Source organism: Gallus gallus, chromosome 14 (genome assembly GCF_016699485.2).
Source record: "Gallus gallus isolate bGalGal1 chromosome 14, bGalGal1.mat.broiler.GRCg7b, whole genome shotgun sequence".
Lineage (NCBI taxonomy): Eukaryota > Metazoa > Chordata > Aves > Galliformes > Phasianidae > Gallus > Gallus gallus.
The window spans coordinates 14,462,718-14,482,027 of NC_052545.1; the positions used below are offsets into that span (position 1 = coordinate 14,462,718).

A 19,310-nucleotide genomic window follows, 5' to 3' on the forward strand; every position below is an offset into this window, starting at 1 on the left:
AGATGTGTGTGTGTGTATATATATATATATATACAACAGATATATATGTATATATATATACACACAGATACAACATTTTATCCTTCCTGGTTTGTGGATTTTGTCACAACTGTCTCACACTGTCTGTGATCAGTTTGCTTATGCTGACAGCTTGAGCGCATCCCAGCTTCATGATATTCTGTCTAAAGTGAATGTTCAGTGATATTGGATAGCTCAGAAATTAATGGCTGAGTTCCCCTGGCCCTAGGAGCCACACAGGCTATTGGCCATTCTTCCAAATGCAAGTGCAGTAATGAGAAGAAAATTTTAATTGCTCCTGTTTTCACCAGCTAGGAGGAGAGTGGGGTCTTTGGAACTGGTATTGTGATCTTTGCTTGCACAAGTGTTGCCAAGCAAGAATATGCTCTGATTCTGCCCGTGTTTGCTCTCCTGAAGGCAAAGGAGTTCCATGAAATGGATGCCACGTCCAGTCGTGTCTGGATCCTCACCAGTACCCTGTCAACAAGTAAAGTTGTAATCATTGATGCCAATCAGCCTGGCACAGTGGTGGACCAGTTCACTGTCTGCAATGCTCATGTGCTCTGCATCTCCAGCATCCCCGGTAAGCAGGGTCCCACCACTGGCTGTGGTCTGCACAAGGTCACCAGCTGCTCAGCTAAGGAGTGACAAATGTAGCATCCTCACTTCAGAGTTAGCCTTTGGAAACTGCTGCATTCTGTAATTGTCCCTCAAAACTGTAACTCCAGAGCTTGCCTTCTTGTAAGTGGAATCTTGTGGAGATTCTTCACTTCTGAGCATTTAGTAAGTGATTCCTTTGGCATGCAAAGGATGACTCTTGGGAGGAAGAGTGAGCCTTGCTCAGGTTTGGGAGAGCTCTGTGGCTGGTGTGGTAGTTGACATTGGGAATGAGGGGATTCGCCACAGTGCTGGCTGATGCTGTGGTCCCTCCCTGGGGCTAGTGAGCCCTGAGTATCAGCATCCAACCATATGGTGACCTCAGGACTACTGGGACGTGTAGACTGGCAGTGACTGCTAGATTTATAGGAGAATCTGTTCTTTGCCCTTCAGCGGCCAGTGAGAGTGATTATCCTCCAGGAGAGATCTTTCTGGAGGGAGATGTAAATCCTGAAGAGTCGTCTGGAACAGATGGTGTCTTGGCAGGAATCACTCTGGTGGGCTGTGCAACTCGCTGCAATGTGCCACGAAGCAACTGTTCCTCGCGTGGTGACACACCTGTGCTGGACAAGGGACAGAGTGAGTGTTGGAACATAAAGTATAATGGCAGTCATTAATAGCTAGTTCTCTGTGATCTTCTGGTCTTACAGCTGCATCCTTCTGTCCCTGACTTAACTACTTCAGAGATTTCAAGACGTTTCTTAATGCAGTACTTGATATCCAAAGCCTGTTTGGTACTTTTCCCTTTAGAGACATCCTTTTCTGAGTGATCCACAGCCTATTTGTGGGGTTAGTGTAGCAGAATATTTTGAGGAGGTGATGTTGGCCCTCCTAAATCCCCCTCTGTTCTAATTGCTTTCTCCTCTCAAACATGTCTTCAAGTCGTGTAAGCATATATGAAAATGTAATAATGCTCTTGCTGATTATATACTGCTGATTACCCTCTACTGTGTGTAGCCTTGGAGAACTGTTGATATTCTGTTAATCTTGGGTGGTACCTCACTGGAAAACTGCCTCTGTTTCCCTCCCAGAGCAGCAGGCACTTTGGAGGAGCTTCTATCTGTGATGCAGTCTTTGGGTTTCATTGTAATTTACAAATAAGGATAAAGTGAAAGAAACTAAAACCTGATTTCTTTCTAGCTACCTTTCATCTCAGTTCCCCTGCTCTTTGTACACCTCACACTGTTCTTTGTCTCCTAGGTGAAGTGGCTGCTGTCTGCAATGGGAAGATCAACCAATCTCAGTCTACAGAGGAGGCAACAGAAGCTACAGAGGTGCCAGAGAATGGTACAAGTGAGACAGAGGCCATTCAGACCCGTCCTGGACCCCTCACAGAGCACGTGTTTACGGACCCAGTCCCTGTACAGGCACCTCTTCGGCAGAACGGGTAGGCTGTCTGGGACCAATGTGTCCCTTCAGTTACTACCAGCTCTGTTTTCATAAGCTGCTTGTGAGAACAGGCCTCATCTTCTCATAAAGTGTCAAATTTTTTCAATTTTGTGTCCAAATAGTATTACAGATGGAATGATGAAGGGGGAAGAAATGAAATAAATGCGGTTCAGGCAGCAGGAGGTTGTGTCAGCTGTTGAAGAGCAATTATTTGATCTCTCGATGATAATTTAGACATGGTGTTGAGACAGATCTTCCAAAATACGTGTGCACTTAATGTTCTTACCAAAGGGGCTTTTTGATCCATGTGTGATCATTTGTTTATTCCAGCAGTAACTCTGAAGTGCTGTAAAGATGATGAAGAAAGCACAGTCAGTGCCCCAGAATTCTTAAGATAAACGTGCCTGATTTGATGGGCTGAGGGGTTGTCCGGAGTGATTTCTGTTGGAGCTGAAAACGAACAGAAATTGTTAGACAGAGTGTCATGGTTTTGTAACTGAAAAAATTGAAATTACTGCCCAACACTAAGTTAATTTCTTTGCCCATAAAGTAATGGCTGTTTGTTTTGGCAAGGGATGGGAGAGGAAATTTTGCATATTCAGAAGTCAAGGAACTGAAAAATACTGAGGGGAGGGATGTGTTGTATGTGTACAGGTGCCTTTATCTGCTTGTGCAGTACCAGCCAGAATGCAGATGAGCATTCTGTGCATTACAGTTAAAAGCCTCTGACAACCTTCCTTTGCCCCTTAAGGGAGAACGGGCAGCTGAAGACAGAGTCAAGCACAGCACTGCCAGATCAGGAGCTGAACGGGGATGCTGCTGGGACGTGCACCAGTGCTGCCCCCACCATGTGGCTGGGAGCACAGAATGGCTGGTAGGTTCCCCTTAGGCAGATTTTCTGCCTCGGTTGTCCTCTGACCTCCACTTTTCATGTCCTTACACATCTAGTTTGCTTTTTGTTTCTAAAGCAGGTATTCATTACTGTTTCTGAGTCTTCTGCTCATGGGTGTTGTAACTTCACTTTGCTGTGCACATTCCTGTCCTCCCAGAAGAAAAAATTCAGGCCTGGTTAGTGTTAATATGTGGGGCTTCACTGCTAACCCTCTCTGATTTGTCCTTTATCCCAGGCTTTATGTGCACTCTGCTGTATCTAACTGGAAGAAGTGTCTGCACTCGATAAAGCTAAAGGACTCCGTGCTGAGTCTAGTGTAAGTACACACACCAAGGGACATGAAGGAGGATGCTCAGTGCCTGAGCAGTGTCTTCCATGGAGGTGGTAGTTCTTTGTCAGTCATCTTTTTCCTTACTCTTAGATGCAGTGATTTGTCAGGAAAGTTTTTCTGGGGCTCCTGCTGAGTCACTTTCCTATACAGTTCAGACCTGAGCCCATACAGAGGTTAAGGAGGGTACTACAGTATCAGGAGGAAATAAGTAGGAAGGAGAAAAGGAATTTGAGAAGGGTGTGAATAGGTTGGAATTTGTTGAAATTGATGGAGTTGATAGTGTGGAAGAGAAGTTAAACTCAGCAGGAGTTTAATGATCTGACTACACACAAGGTAGTAGATAGGCCTCTTGGCTCTTATAGGACGTTCCTGCAAGTCTAAAACTGAATGGAAATTCTAGAGAAAACACAAGAATGGTTTTGCTGGATATCAGAAGGGATCTGTTAAGTCATTTTCTTCCACAGAGTTCTTATAGTTTTTCCTTTCCTGTGATTTCAGGCATGTGAAAGGAAGGGTCCTCGTTGCTCTGGCAGATGGAACACTGGCCATATTCCACCGAGGAGAAGGTAAGCATTAGTGTAATAAAAGAAAAACAAGCTGGTCAAGACTGTGGCAATTATTTAAATACTATTCCAAGTCAAGAAAGAAAGGTGCTAGATTGCAAAAAATGCATAGCTATTATACACCCCATAACCCTTATCCTGTTACATCACCAGACATCTCCATATATACTGGAGCATATTCCAACATCATTTCCTGAGGTTTTCTGAAAAGACAAAAAAAGTAAAAATGACACACTCTAAATATGCCCATCAGAAATATGATAATGCTTCATCACCTAGAGGCAAAAGACAGTATCTACCTGATGAGGTAGCAAGTAAGAACAAGAGAAGAAATATCTGATTCCTTATCCTGGATTTGACACTTCACGGAAATCATGTTGTCTGTGTGGGCTATGAGACAGCCTCACCATAAAGAGCTGTGTGCTCCATTTGCTTTTAAGTTTCCACAGAGTTTTGTTAGTTTGTCTTCTTTCTTCCTGTTCTGATTTTGTTGTACTTGTTAAGGAAGACTGTTCACTTCATTACAATCAAAGGACGTGTAAATGAGCCTGAGATGGAGAGCTTTTAGCCTACCAGACTAAGCTTTGTCATGTGCCTGCTAACTATAAGGCTGTGCCTGAAGCAGTATTATGTGCTGAGGAGGAGTTCGCAGACATAAGCCAGATCAGCTTTATCAGCTTTTTGTATCAGCAAGGCCTTGTATACCTAGATATAAATGGAATGGCAGAGATGCATCTTGCTACACTTGTTTTTCACCTTAGATCGTCAGTGGGATCTCAGTAATTACCACCTTATGGACCTTGGTCATACTCACCATTCTATCCGCTGCATGGCTGTTGTGTATGACAGAGTATGGTGCGGCTACAAGAACAAAATCCATGTTATTCAACCTAAGACAATGCAGATTGAGGTAAGAGAGCAAATGTGTGCCTGTATGCACGCAGATACTTGTATTTATTCTTCTGTTTTCTGCTGCGGAGTATGGAAACGCAGAACTTACTTGTCGGTAATGAGTGGGATGAAAACTGTCAAACTGCCAGTTGGGGTTATCTTGAGACTCAGTCTGCCAGGGAGGTGTTTATCCCTTCCTCCTTTGGCAGAGATTAAATCATGCAAAAAGTCTGAACTGAGCACTGTCTTTGCCTTTGTTAGGGAGACCCTGGGCTCACGTGCTGTACAGACGTGTCTGTGCATTACAGCTGTCTTCGTGTACAGTCTAAGACTTCTCCATCTGTAGGCATTGTGGCATGAAGGAGCAATAAGTCAGCAAGTCCAAGTGGTTCCACTTGCCTAATTAAAAAAAAAAAAAAAAAATAGACCCTTTTGGTTGAAACTTTTGTTTAGTACAGTGCTGTTAGTGCAAGCATACTTAACAGTGCGTGGAGTAATTTACTCATAGAAGTGTTGAAGCTACAGTTTACATCAGTGAGCCAAGGCAGCTTGCTGATCTTCAGAATTTCTCTTGGAGCTGTTGGTTTCTAAATGTTTTTGCTCCCAAAGTGGCCTGCAAAGACTGTCATATTCTCTGTGGAGCTGCAGCTCTGTGCCATGAAACACATTGTTTGAAACAACGTGATCTGTACCCTATATTGAACTTCTGGGGTCGTGTGGCATTAATACATTTTGTTCAAGGCCTTTGAAACACAAACAAGCAATCTCAGTTAAGGAAAATAGAATATATGTATAGATAATTGAAGACCTTTTGTGAACTTGCATTGCTCTACTAATGTGGCATTTCAGAAGTCCTTTGATGCCCACCCTCGGCGCGAGAGCCAGGTGAGACAGCTGGCGTGGATTGGAGATGGAGTGTGGGTTTCCATCCGTCTGGATTCCACCCTGAGGCTTTACCACGCCCACAGCCATCAACATCTGCAGGACGTTGACATTGAGCCTTATGTCAGCAAGATGCTAGGTGAGGCAGTAGGGATTGTCTCTCACTGGTCTGTTGCTTACAGAGATCAGAGAGAAATGAAAATTCATTAGCAGACATTGCCCAAAAGTTGTACAGTTTTAACTGATGCTCCCATTCTTGTGTATGTTTACAGGTACTGGAAAATTGGGCTTCTCATTTGTACGGATTACAGCCCTGCTCATTGCTGGCAATCGTCTCTGGGTGGGAACAGGGAACGGCGTTGTCATCTCCATTCCATTGACTGAGAGTAAGTGACATTTATCAGAGTTTTTTCTGTGTCCCCCTGAAAAGAGCAGTGCTTTGGTGTTGTTTGTGCATTGTGGCAGATGGCTCTGGTGGGCTAATACTCTAGACATTTTTACTCTGAACTTGGCAAAGTGTTCAGAGAGAAGAGTGCTGAGTATGAGTGATCCAGACCTCGATTTAACTCCTCCTTAGTTATGGAATTAAGTGTTCAGCTGAATGGATTTATCCTGTTTAAAACCAAATAGAGATTTATTACTGTTCCTTTTCAATTCAGTTGAAGGCATATTTCTCTTGGGCACCGATGTCACCCCTACCCTCTGTACAGCCATCTCTTTTGAGGGTGACTTTGACAGAGCAGACTGATGTGAACTGATTCTGTACCTACTGCGGGAAGCAGGAGAAACAAAGCGCTGGGAGTTGTAGCAAGCAAGAGGAGGAGGCTGTGGGATGAGAAGTCACCAGGAAGATCTCCCTGGAAATTTGTATCTGGTGTGGAGATGCTCAGATGTCTATGAGAGTATTTTGCAGAAATTGACCTTAGAAAAAGCTTCATTTTCTCAAATTAGAGTTCAGCTTTTATTAGTCAAGTAGAAATCAGTATCCTAAGACAAGCCCAGTAGCAGCAGTTGTTGCAAAGCACATCTCCAGCACTGGAAGTTTAATTGAAGCTCTCAGTAAGCCTGTTCTGGTGGAGGGTCTGTTTCAAAATATAACAAGGAATAGGACTTGAGGCTGACTGCAGCTCCTTTCAGTGGAAAGCAGAGAGATGTACATTTTCTCATCAGTGCAGGCAGGAAAGCTGAGAAGCAAATGGCTCTTGGGTAAAAGGGGCAAACCTGTTGCAGCCTTCCTGGAAGTCAGAGTTGAAGTTGTCTCCTCTAAGGCTACTGGAGCTGAATACCCCCGGGACTGACGCTGTTGTCATAATTCCAATTTAAGCTTGTTCCCTGCTGTAAACCAGTTGCATTATCTTTTGGTGTTTCTGTAAAAATGTGATAAGCTGTAAACCTTCACTAGAAACTTTAGCAATAGATCTTTGTGACCAAGGACCTTCATCTGTCTCAGATACTACATTTGTCTTTGTAAGATAAGAGTAAAATGAGCAAGAACAGTGTTGGTATAAACTAATCGAGCTCGTAGCTCGCGTGGTTTCTCCAAGTATATACATTTCTGTTGCTACCTGAATTTTCTCCCAGTAATCACCTTTTTCTTCTCTCCCATCCTGCCTGTCTCTTCCCGTGCCCCTTTGTGTTCCCACTCCTTGCCTCTGCCTAGCTGTAGTCCTCCACCGAGGCCAACTCCTTGGGCTCCGGGGTAAGTCCATTGCCTCCTTCCTTCAGCTTTCACTTCTTCTGCAGCTGCCCACCTTTGCAGTTACTTTCCTACCCTTCCATCCTGCCATTCAGCTTTCCCCATGCATTTTTCCTCATCTCTTTCATTTTTAGTCACATGAGAAAAGTGACCAGAGACAGTAGTGTAAATATGATCATTTCCTATGGCCTGAAACATTTTCATCCATCTCATCAGCTGCCCCTCTGCTTTTTGTGTCAAGTACTTCACTATACAGTACTGCCTTTCTGGTAGGCCAGGTCTGAGTCTGAGACTGTGAGGATTTATTCATTCAGCTCCAGGAAGAAGGAGCACACTGTTCTTCCAAGGTCATCCTTGGTCATCCTTGGTTTTCCAAGGATGCATCTCACATCAGTTTCCAGGCCAGTGGTAGGAAGTGCTGTGGCACCTGCCAGCTGCAGGTAGTCAACCTGCTTAAAAAGAAGAACTTGAATGAATACTGAGAATTGTTTGGTTGTGTCAGTTAAAGCAAAGTCTGAGTTTGTTGTTCAGATTTATACTTGCCTCAGCCTTTTTAGGGACAGAAAGTGTTTTTTCTCATTGTAAGATGTTCCTGTCCAGAAACATTATCGGTGCATCTCTCTTCCTTTTAAAGCCTCTGGTAGGGGTCACTCTGAGAACTCAGATACTGAGCTGGAAGAGCCCTGTCTACTGGAGCTCAACCAGTTCTGTCTACCATCAGTAAACCAAAGCACAGAGGTGCAGAAAGCTTTCATCTCAGGGATCTTCCCCCTGCACACACTGATTCTCATTTCTCCATCCAAATATTTGTACTTACCTCAGCGTTCCATCACGAGTCTGCTAGGTCAGAACCTCCTTTATTCCTGAGCCTCTTAATAAAGCCTGCCCAAGCCAATACACAGAGCTACAGATAGTAAGTAAGTAATTCATTTCGCTCTATAAGTAAACAGGAAGTGAAAGCCTTCTGATTTTAGTACTATTTGTTTTACTGATGTGGGTGCATGCAGAAGGAAAGCATTTCCTGTCCTGACCTCTGAGCACTGCTCTGTTCCCTGGTGAGTGGAAGCTTTCCCACCCTGAGAGCCCAGGCCTGGAAGATGCATGCCTCTGAGCTCACCGTGAGGTCCTTGGATGCTGTGGATGTTGAACATCTTTTTGATGTTCATTGCCTGAGTAGCTGATCTTTTAAATCACTAAGGAAGGCGCTGGCTCCACTGCTCTGACACTTGCTGGGCTGAGAGGCCTTTGCCAGACACAGAGGCTGCGGAAAGCAGTTTGGCATGAGCAAAGGACTTGATTTGGAAGCAACTTCAGTTCCCAAAATGGCAGTAGTTCTCCAGGTATATGGAAGACTAGAGCCTTGATTGTGTCTCAGGTACAGTGGATACATTTGATTACATTGGCAAGTGCCAAAGGCTGATCCTAGGACAGTGACTTCTGAAGGCTGGACAGGATTGTTCCTGGAGAAGAGGCCTTTTCTGGCACACCCCAGAGGCCTTGTCTTGTGTGCCCTCAAGTCACTCTCGTCCACCACCACCAGGAAAGTGTGCATCATTAACAACCAAATAAAAAAAGTAGTTTGTTACTATGGGTGGATTTAACCAGCCTAACAGAGAGGGACTGTATAGTCTGCTATGGTCTGCTCCATTGTAGGGTTGGGATGCTGTCTAGAGGGGCCCAGACAGGCTGAGCAGTGCACTCAGGTGAACCTCATGAGGTTCAACAAATCTGAGTGCAAGGTCCGCACCTGGGTCAAGGCAACATCCACAATCAATACAAGCTGGGGAATGAAAGGATTCAGCCCTGCTGAAAAGGACCTGGGGGTACTGGTGGATGGCAGCAGCACACGAGCCAGCACTGTGCCCTCACAGCCCAGACAGCCAACTGTATCCTGGGCTGCATCCAAAGCAGCGTGGCCAGCAGGTCAAGGGAGCTCTGTGCTGTGAGAACTCATGTGGAGCTCTGTGTCCAGATGTGGAGTCCTCAGTCCAGAGAGATGTGGACCTGTTGGAGCACATTAGAAATGATCCAAGAGATGGAACACCTCCCCTATAAGGGCAGGCTGAGAGAGCTGGGGCTGTGTAGCATGGAGAAGAGAAGGCTGTGAGGTGATCTGAGGGTGGCCTTCATTATCTAAAGTATCTACAGGAAAGACGGGAACAGACTTTTTAGCAGGGTCTGTGGTGGTAGAACAAGGGGAAATGGTTTCAAGCTCAAAGAGGGTAGATTTAGGTTGGATAAAAGGAACAAGTATTTTACAGTGATGGTGGTGAGGCACTGAACGCGTTGCCCAGAGATGTGGTGGATTCCCCATCTCTGGAGACTTGCAAGAACAGGCTGGATCAGGGCTTGGACAACCTGATCTAGCTGTGGTGTCCTTGTTCATTGCAGGGAAGTTGGACTAAATGACCTTGTTATGTCCCTTCCAACTCTAAGGGTTCTGTGAGTATAGCCCTTACATAATTCTGGACTCAGTTCTAGGGCCTGTTCAATATTTTATCCGTGATCTGGATGCAGGACTGAAGTGCAGCCTCAGCACGTGATGGCACTCAGCTAGGAGGTGCTTTTGACTCCCTGGAGGGATGAGAAACCTTGCAGAGGGCTCTAGATAGAGCATTGGATAGATAGAGCAAGGAGCAACAGCATTAAGTTCAGCAAAGGAAAATGCTGAGTTCTGCACCGAGGATGGAGCAGTGCTGGACACAAGCAGAGCCTGGGAGATGAGTAGCTGAAGAGCAGCTCAGCAAAAAGGGAGCTGGTTGGTGACAGCAGGCTCAATGTGAGCCAGCAGGGTGTCGTGGCTCTAAGAGAGCAAACTGCATTTTGGAGTATGTTGGGTCACAGCATGGTGGCAGGTCAAAAGAGGCGATTCTCCTGCTGTACTTAGTGTTGGTGCGGCCTCACCTTGAATATTTTGTGCAGTTCTGGGCTCCACAATATAAAAAGGATGTTAAGGTGCTTGAAAGCATCCAGACAAGGGCAACAAAGCTGGTAACAGGACTGGGAGGCACGTGCTGTGAGGACAGGCTGGGGGCATTGGGCTGTCTGGTCTGGAGAATAGGAGGCTGGAAGTGACCTGTCTGCTCTGCGCTCCCTGAGCAGGGGAAGCAGAGGGAGGTGCTGTGCTCTGCTCCTGGGAGCCAAGGACAGCATGTGTGGGAGCAGCCCAGAGCTGTGCCCGGGAGACTCAGAGTGGGAACCAGGAAGAATCTCTTTACCATGAAGGTAGGGCAACACTGGAGCAGGCTTCCTAGAGGGGCAAGTACTGCCCCATGCCTGTCAGTGTTCATGAGATGTTTGACTGCATATTGAGATGCCCTCAATAAAACGCTTTCAGTTTTGATTAGCCCTGAAGCGGACAGGCAGTTGGAGTAGATGATCTTTGAAGGTCCTTCCAGCTGAACCGTTTTATTCTTTAAGACCTTTTAAAGAGATTTGAATCCATAAAGATTTTTCTTCATGGCTCATGAGTCTTCTCTTTGTTTGAACCCTTCCTGTAAATGGGGCCAAAACCATCACTAACAGTGTTCCTTCTCCTGTCCATAGCCAACAAGACCTCACCCACCTCTGGAGAGGGCAGCCGCTCTGGCGGGGTCATCCATGTGTACGGTGATGACAACAGCGACAAATCTGCCAGCAGTTTTATTCCCTACTGCTCCATGGCTCAGGCACAGCTCTGTTTCCATGGTCACCGCGATGCTGTCAAGTTCTTTGTCTCTGTGCCTGGTAAGGATGAGCACAGCCCTTCCTCATGAGGGTCTGGTAGTGCTGTCCATTCTGAGGCAGGATCTTAGGCTGACCTGCAGCAGAAGGCTGCCTGTTTCTAGCACTTGGAGGTCACTGTGGCTCAGACACTGGTAGCTCAAACTGCAGTGTCTTTAAGATTTCACCCACAGAGGGAATTGGCCTGCTCAGTCATGTTTGTCTCTCAGAGTGCCTGAGGGCTGAGCAGAAGCACTGATGGCACCTCTGTCCTGTCCCAGGCAATGTCCTAGCAACCTTGAACGGGAGCGTGTTGGACAGCCCCTCAGAGAACCCCAGCACAGCAGCCGCAGAGACTGAGGGACAGAAGCTGAAGAATGTCTTGGTGCTGAGTGGAGGAGAAGGGTACATTGATTTCCGGATCGGTGAGTGCCTGCAGTGGGGGTGGAACAGGAGGGGGTACAGGGGACGGATCTGTGGGGGAGAGGGATTACCGCTGTGGGAAAAGAAATCTGTTTTTCTCCTATCTCCTGCTGTGGTGGCAGATAGCAAGTATTTTCCATGCACAGCACAAGGCTGCCAAACCTTCCTCCTGTCTGTGCCTGCAGTACTGAGCAGTCAGCATTAATGGCCCTGGAAAAATAAAAACATCTATGCCGTTGGCTGCAAACACTGCTGTCCCACTGGAGTCATCTGTGCTGCTCTGGGGCACTCTGTTGTAAACATTGGCTTCCCCAGTGGTTTTCCCTTCAGCTGGAGACAGTTTGTTCCATTCAGAAGCCTACTTCAGAAAAGCACCGTGCTGTTATAAATGTTCTCCAGGCATACAGGCAGGTCTCAGCTCCTGCTGCCTGTCATCAGACTGCAGAGGCTGTAGCACAGATATTCACCTCCTCTGAATAATTCCGGGCAGTGTAGCTTGGGATTTTCTTGTCAGCTTTTTTTACTCTGCTTTCTGTCTTCAGGGGATGGAGAAGATGATGAGACAGAGGAGAATGCAGGAGATGCCACCCAGGTGAAGCCAGTACTTTCTAAGGCAGAAAGGAGCCACATTATTGTGTGGCAGGTATCCTATATCCCAGAGTGAGAATTTCTCCTTTCCTACCAATGTAAGTGTCCCTGTTCCCACCTGAATGCCACGATGTACATACAGAACGCCTGCATTATACCTACTGCTGGAAACCGACCCCAGACAACTGCAGCGGCTCCTGCCTCGGACTGTGACCCCTTTGTAACCTCTGAACTTGCAGCTTTCATCTTGGGCCCATGAGCTTTCTGCGTGGTTGGATTATTGTTCTGCTCTGGAGCTGGCGTCTACAATGAGAGAAATGGCAGCGCATCGATAAAGTGAAGCTTGGAGCCAGAGCTGTGCAAAAGCTTTGCCTGGGGCTGGGGAGCTGGACAGGTGGTGGGTCTGGTTCTCCAGCAGGATGCCTTGCTCCCACCTGCATGAGAAGTAGTACAGCACCCTGGCATCCCCGCCAAAGCAGCGACGGAGGATCACAACTCCTACAGCACCCCAGAAGAAATCCTTCCTTGTTCACCAGTGGACTTTCCACCGTCTCCACTATGCACAGAGTACACCCGAGCACAGAATAATATCCCACAGACTGACAGCAGCCAGGTCCAAGGAGCCTTCAACAGAAAGGAGTGTCACGGTTTGGGAAGCGCTTTTGCTGTTTGGCTGGAGGAGGTGGCAGGGCCATTAGTGCGGGGAGCACATCCTCCACACTTGTAGATGGAAAGTCTCCCTCCTCTTCTGCTGCTTTTATCATAGCAGTAGTGTGCTGGGTGACTGCATGTGTCCAGAGGGGATTGTTTGGGAGCCTCAGGTGGGTGACAGGTGGTTGGTTGTGGAGGCCATGGGGCCTTAGGAAACTACAGTAACAAAGAAGTACTGGAACCTTGTTATTTTAAAGGGGGAAAAGGCAGTAATATTTTAACTCCCTTCTCCAAAAAAATGTCAAGCAGAAAAGAATTCTTGAGTTCATTTGTTTTGTGAGCCTGAAAGCTTTAGGAGGAAGCTTTCTCTACATAGCATTTGTTGGCTTTTAAAATACAGGTGACGGCAGATAATGTTGGTGTGCTGTGGATTCTGCATTAACACACTGAGATTACTTTGACTCATCAGGTTCCCATCCTGCTGGGAACTGCTGGCTTCCTGCTGGAAGGAGGTGGCTGTTTTCCTTCACACGGTGGCGATCAGGTTAGGAAAGACTGTGTAGGTGCAGTCAAGGTGTACAGGCTGTCTCTTGCCTGAGGTCACGCAGATACGGGAATTGAGGCCAGATCTCCCACCTCCTTTTACCCAACATCACAAGCACTGATTGACTTGGTTAGGAAGTAGTTTGAGAAGCTGGATCTTTGTGACTCCTGAAAAGAATGACAGCCTCTGAGAGAAATTCTGACTGTGCTCCTTGTGCGAGCTGTGTTGTCCTGATTATAGGAGAAGCAGCCAAAAATGCAGCCAGGGAGAGCAGTTTTGAGCTCCATATTCAAAGCGTGGCAGCTGCAGATATAGAGGCAGTGGTTTGTTTTCCCTTTCTGACAGTTACAGCAGTCCTTTCTCTACAAAGGCTGCCTGTTAGCAATGAATTTGGAAGATCCTGGTGGCTGTCTTGTTGGTTTCCTGAGCTGTGCAGCACTCTGGATCTCCCAGGAATGTCCACCTCCATCTCTGGGGAACGTGACCTGTGCTTGTTGGCATGGCCCAGGCTGCCCTCAAGCCTTATGGTCTGCAGCTGTTTGTGTGCTGCAGGAACACAGCGTTTACTGAGGAAGGTTTAGCATCTGTCCTCATTCAGCAGCCCTGAAATGCTCTTTGGATCCTCAGTTCAGAAAAGGCTGGGACATACAGTTCCCATCCAGGGAGGCAGCGGGACATACCCAGAGTGCAGAGGCCTCAGCTGCCAAAGTATGGGGCCACAGTGCTGCCCGCGCTGCCTGTGAGCAGTTGGTGATGTGCAGACACCCACACTGCTCCTTGCAGAGGTAGGAAACCAGCTGTGCTGTATCTTCAAACCAGCAGCTTGCCAGGATCTGTGGCTTGCATTTGGCTGATTGTGCAAGCAGCTGCTCGTGTAGAGGGGAACATTTGAGAGGCGACATCTCACTGGGGCAGTGCTGACCGTGCCGGTCTGCTCGCTCACATCCCCAGAATGCTTTCTGCTAGAACAGGCTCTCTGGGTCACAGCACAGGGTGCAATAACAGATGTTTGGACAGCAGATTCCACAGACATCTAACAGTTAATTAGAGCCAGGAAAATAGCATAATTTGGTCTCATTTAATAGCACATCCAATTCTGTAGGTGTTCAGCATAAAAATACAGAATTGCAATGTTATTACCTCTTACAATTTGTTCTCTATCTGGTTTTAGCAGTAGAAGTGACAATATTCAGTCTTCTGTCACCCACTGGTCCATGGCACCATAAGGAAACCACTCTTGGGCCTCTGCCAACAGGTTCCTTCCCAGTTTGGTGCATGGTTTCCTCCAAGAGAAGCACACATGTCAGAGGGGTGGCTCCAGCTCAGCAGAGCCTGCCTCTGCTGTCAGCTCCTGTCGGGATGTGGTGGCTGCTGGGCAGCAAGGTGAGAACTGACTGGCTTCAACACACTTCCCTGTCAAATCTCCACTGTGATGTATGTAAAGTATCTTGTATGTTACAAAAGGATTTTAAAAAGTGTCTTAAGGCCTGTAAACTCCGCTGTTTGGTCTGAAGATGGCATTCTGTAAAGAGACCGCTGTATGAATACGTTCCCATGCTTTTTTCCCTATGCTATCAAACAACAAACCATATCTGTTCTGTATGTAATAAATGTGTTAACATCAGCAAGTGCCAGTATGTCTTGTTCCTGGAAAGGTCACTGGGGTTTCTGCTCAGCCTCTAATAACATTGTGACACTTAAAGTGGTGAGAATGGCACCCATTAGCAATTAGCAGGAAATGAGATGTGTGTTCCTTACTGTTTGACCAGGAGGTGCTGGTCCTGCAAGCCATGTGCCCTTGAAGCCAGTGCACAGTGTGACTTCTCTCTGTGTCAGAAATAAAGGACAGGTCCTTCAGCTGCAGGTTGTCCACATCTGTCCTTTTGGGGTCCCCTTCAGACAAGCTGTGGAGATCTTCCATCAGTTCCCTGCTGATACCAGGTAGTAGTTGACAAAGTGCAATAGGAATGATGACATTCAACACTTAAAGCGAGTTCACGCTCAGCTGTTCCTCCCAATCCCAGCAGCATTTAGATAAGCTCATATTTGCTTTGTAGAATTGAATTAATTCAAGGGATGTGTACAGCAGTAATAGATAAGAGACAGAAAAGGAATGAAAATCACCAAGGTTATGAATATTATTGACTCAGCCAATTACCAGCTGTCAGTCTTTAGGTTGAACTGTGTTGAGCAGCTACTGCTGTCTTCCTAGACAACTTTAACTGCATGATGAGCTGCTTCCTCATTAGCTGCATTATGTGCATCCTTAGAGCATGCATATAAAATTGCAAAAGGAGCATGTTGTAGTAGCAGTGACACAAATAATTCGGTGCAGCACCGAGAACAGAGCGCTTGGCACTAACTGCTGTGCCCACTGTAGCTTGAATAGGCCATGCCCATCTGCTACCCTTACGAAGACCCTGGGGAGAACCCATGGCATTATGGAAAAAAAAATGGCCAAGCCTTACAAGTCTAGTGACTTCTGTAGTGTATTCAGAGCTGTAAACCAGCTCTGGGAGAGGAACCTGGGGCAGAAGGAGCCCTGGCTGCCCAGGAGTTGTGTGTGTTCTAAGCAGAAAGGTGAAGAAGCAGAAAGGTTCCTCAAGGACACCCTGCCAGGGGTCAGCTGGCAGCCGGGTAGCTGCCCTGCAGCTCCCTGCAGGAGCCACACAGGAGGCCGAAGCCGCTCATCTCAGGAGCTGTGTCCACAGGCCAGGGCATGGGGCCATCCAACAGTGATCCTGGGCTGACAGCAGCACCTCAAAAGCCAGGTTTGGGGAAGCAGGGTCCCATCCCATCTGCTTCTGCTCCTGCCCAGGCTCCCTGTCCACGCCCTGGGCCTGGCCCATTGCTTGCTTTGTCTCTGGCTGTTGGTGGATGCTCTGCTGCTGCAGGCTGCCTGGAGGTGGAGGGCACTGCAAGTGCTGGCCACTCAGCCAGGCCATGCAGGATAGGACTGTTCCTTCAGAACCCAGAACTATACTCTTTCCTCATCCCCCTTCTCCCTCCTTAGTGGACATGCTGTTTCTGTACCACCACAATCATGATGAAGGACAAGCTGCAGCTGGATGTCTCAGCCCACAGTGGCATTAATCAGCACTCTGGACTTGCCTCCTATGGATGCTCCCACCGCTTCAAAGCCCTTCTGAACCCTACTGCTCCAGCTCCCTATGGCCTTCCACAACAGAGGAGCAAGAGCCCAGGCCTTCCCAACTATTATGCCTCGCTATTATGCCAGCTGCTAACCCACATGAAAGCCCTCATCCGTCTTAAGCCTTCATGAGCCTTCAATTGACCTGTTTTGTTCTGTCTGGTGACAGCCTTTTTCTGGCAGCTACAGCCTGACTACCTTGTGCTATCGAGGCCTGCCATGCAGACAGAGGGCACAGAGTCACATTTTTGCTTTCCTTCAGTAAATCCCTTTGGGCAATTTGTGATTTTAGGATGCTGCTGCAAATGCAACAGCAATTCTCAGCTATTTACTGCAGCAGACAAAAGTGCCAAATGCTGAACTGCAGGGAACTGAAAAGCTCTCGTGACTCCTCGACACACAACCAGACTGGAAGCCCTCACCACAACAGTTCCTGATGCTGCCCCAAAGCCACAGCCATTGTGAGAAGAAATGAAAACGCAAGCTCTGCACTATGAAGATGCATTTTTGTAACTTTCACCACAATGTGCTGCACCGGAACAAATAATACTTTGCAACTGGCTTCAAATAGTATGAGCTAATTCTGTATACCTTCCATGATCAGAATTAAAATGATTCCTCTCATCTCCTAACAGCCATTGCAGGGAATAATGCTCAGTCTCTGAAGTCCAACTGTGTTCCTCCCATGCTGTTTATTGCAGTTATATGTCAGTAAATGAGATGACTCTGCACTGGGTAAGAGGAATGTGATGCTCTACCTGTATTGTAAAGGCTAAATTTGGACTTCAACAAATCATCATGCTGATCTCCAGGCACTGAATAAATAAATCACCCACCAAAGAACAAATTTTCTTAGAAATATGCCGTGGAAATAAGAAATTGTTTATTTTGGCTCTGTAAAATAATGTCGTATTTGACTTAATCATTCTTCCATAATGTAGGACTTACTTAAAGTACTTGAAAAATATTCCTAAAAAACTCCTTGATTTTCAGGCTGTAAATGAAACTGTGCTCCCAAGCATAGTGTAGCTGGCTGACAGGAGCTCCAAGTTCAGAGAATATACAGTGAATCTGACTGAGACCAAAGTTATGAGAGGAAAAAGAATACTAAAATCCAAATGCATCTGCATCTTTCCTTTCAGATGAGATTACCATATGGTCTAGGGGAGAAATGGAGGTCAACTGGATACACTGTACCACAGTAGGCAAGGGGGTCTTCTGCAAGGTGATGTACTGCCAACATGAAGTGAGAGTGTGTGGGAAGCTCAGGATACAGAGCAAGACCTTACAGTGATGTCCCTGTAGTGTTTTTCTTTGCAGCCTTAGCGCGAGAGGTCCTCTGCAGATCAATCATTGGCTCCTCTGTGATCTCTTTCCCCTCTTTCTGCCACTGAGCAAGGATCATGGCTCGGAGCAAAGGCGGGTATGGAAGGTACCGACAGGTCTCCTCTGGCACTGGGGTAAATTTCTTGAAGGCCTCCTCCTCGTGCTTGGGCACCATACGCCAGTCATGATACATGACTTTGTCAATCTCTCTGTCTTCTTCTTCAGTTTCACCTGATAAAAGATAATGAACATTAGTGGCAATGCTCTCAGCAACAGATTCCCTCCAGAAATTGCAGCGTCAATTCTCCTGTACCACATACACTGGAAGAAGCAACAGTAAAGGAAGATTTCAAAAGATCATACGGTATCCTCACTGCTACACTATGGGATCCCACTTCTGTCCTTGGAAATCTGATGGGAACAGACTGAAAAGACATAGGCAAGCGGCTCCATACTGTGCAGAGGTTGTGACTTGTAATGCAAGGAGTCACCTCTCCCTCTGCATTAGTTTCCACGGCAAAGAAGGAGAGCAGTGCATCTCCACACTGTGAAGTTCAATGGTAAAAGTACTCAACAACTTCAAAACCTTTGAATGAGAAGTGTCTCAAAAACTCTAATAAGCTAGATTTATAAACCTAATGTAAAGCAGTTTGGAAAATGGAAATTCACACACGCAACTACAAGAGTTACTTTACAGTCCCATCCAGTAGCCGCTTTGCCACCACTGCTGCTCCACTGATGACTTTACCTGGCACATCCCTGCGTGCACAGCGCACACTTTGCATTCCAGGTCCGAAAGCAGCCCATAACCTCAGCCCTCAGCGCAGGGCCCGAGCTCCGCGTTATGGCTTCCCCATAACAACCCTTACAGACGCGTTCCGGGAGCGCCGGACTCCGTTTGGTACCAATCGCCGGGAGCCGCTTTGCTCAGCCCCCGCCGCCCCCCGCCCCGCCGGGGAGGCCTTACCTCGGAACGTCAGCCGGCCCCAGGCCCTGCCGTGGTCCATGCCCTGCAACGAAGATCAGGGAGGCTCAAGGCCGGAAAAGCGCGGCTCCCCGCAGCCCCCCGCCCCGCGCCGTTACCTCGGCCGTGTAGTCCGCGCGGACCTTGGTGATGACCCAATAGCAGGGCTCGTCGTGCGCCCACAGCCAGGACTTGCGGGTGACCATGCGGCCCACACCGAACAGCGGCTGGCGGCAGAGCAACGAGAACAGCCGATGCTCGCGCCGCACGTCCTCCCAGGCCAGCACCGGCAGCCGCTTCTGCGTCAGCGGCCGCCTCATGGTCTCGTAGTCCAGGGCAAAGCGCTGCGAATCCCGCGGCCGCTCCTTCAGCGCCCGATACTCGCGCACCTTTTTGGCCATAGCGGCGATCGGGCGGTACAGCTTCTTGCGGGCCATGGCGCCAGCCCCGACCCGCTGCCGCCACCCGCGACTTCCGGCGTGCCCCGGAAGTCGCCTCAGGCCTCGCCCCCGGAAGCAGTTCCTCCCCCAACTCCAGTCCTCTGCCACCACCCACAGCTTCCGGCGCTCCCCGGAAGTTGCACCCGTTCCAGGCCCCGTCCCCGGAAGCAGGCCCGCCCCGCCTGCAGGCCGGGGATATAGA

At 47.7% G+C, this 19,310-nt stretch overlaps 2 protein-coding genes across 39 annotated transcripts in view; one reads left to right on the top strand and one right to left on the bottom strand.

Annotated features, from left to right (window-relative positions):
- MAPK8IP3 (mitogen-activated protein kinase 8 interacting protein 3) overlaps window positions 1-14,851 on the top strand; it is a 73,393-nt gene extending 58,542 nt beyond the window's left edge. For 34 of the 38 annotated variants that reach the window (XM_015301926.4, XM_015301928.4, XM_015301927.4 and 31 more), the window contains 13 exons: window positions 436-601; window positions 1,069-1,254; window positions 1,876-2,062; window positions 2,816-2,938; window positions 3,192-3,272; window positions 3,786-3,853; window positions 4,612-4,760; window positions 5,591-5,762; window positions 5,896-6,009; window positions 7,284-7,322; window positions 10,866-11,045; window positions 11,303-11,446; window positions 11,987-14,851. In XM_015301926.4, coding sequence (XP_015157412.1) covers window positions 436-601; window positions 1,069-1,254; window positions 1,876-2,062; window positions 2,816-2,938; window positions 3,192-3,272; window positions 3,786-3,853; window positions 4,612-4,760; window positions 5,591-5,762; window positions 5,896-6,009; window positions 7,284-7,322; window positions 10,866-11,045; window positions 11,303-11,446; window positions 11,987-12,108 — 1,731 coding nt within the window. In that variant the 3' untranslated portion in view covers window positions 12,109-14,851. The remainder of the gene's footprint in view (window positions 1-435; window positions 602-1,068; window positions 1,255-1,875; window positions 2,063-2,815; window positions 2,939-3,191; window positions 3,273-3,785; window positions 3,854-4,611; window positions 4,761-5,590; window positions 5,763-5,895; window positions 6,010-7,283; window positions 7,323-10,865; window positions 11,046-11,302; window positions 11,447-11,986) is intronic. The other 4 variants (XM_015301939.4, XM_015301958.4, XM_015301957.3 and 1 more) reach the window with 2 other exon arrangements.
- A 2,388-nt stretch (window positions 14,852-17,239) lies between these two features.
- Window positions 17,240-19,154, bottom strand: MRPS34 (mitochondrial ribosomal protein S34). The gene is made up of 3 exons (NM_001277597.2): window positions 18,788-19,154; window positions 18,672-18,714; window positions 17,240-17,935 (listed from the first exon to the last, which is right to left on the bottom strand). Exons 1-3 carry the CDS (start codon window positions 19,103-19,105, stop codon window positions 17,664-17,666), a joined length of 633 nt encoding a protein of 210 aa, NP_001264526.1. The 5' UTR covers window positions 19,106-19,154; the 3' UTR covers window positions 17,240-17,663.
- Window positions 19,155-19,310: the final 156 nt, after the last annotated feature.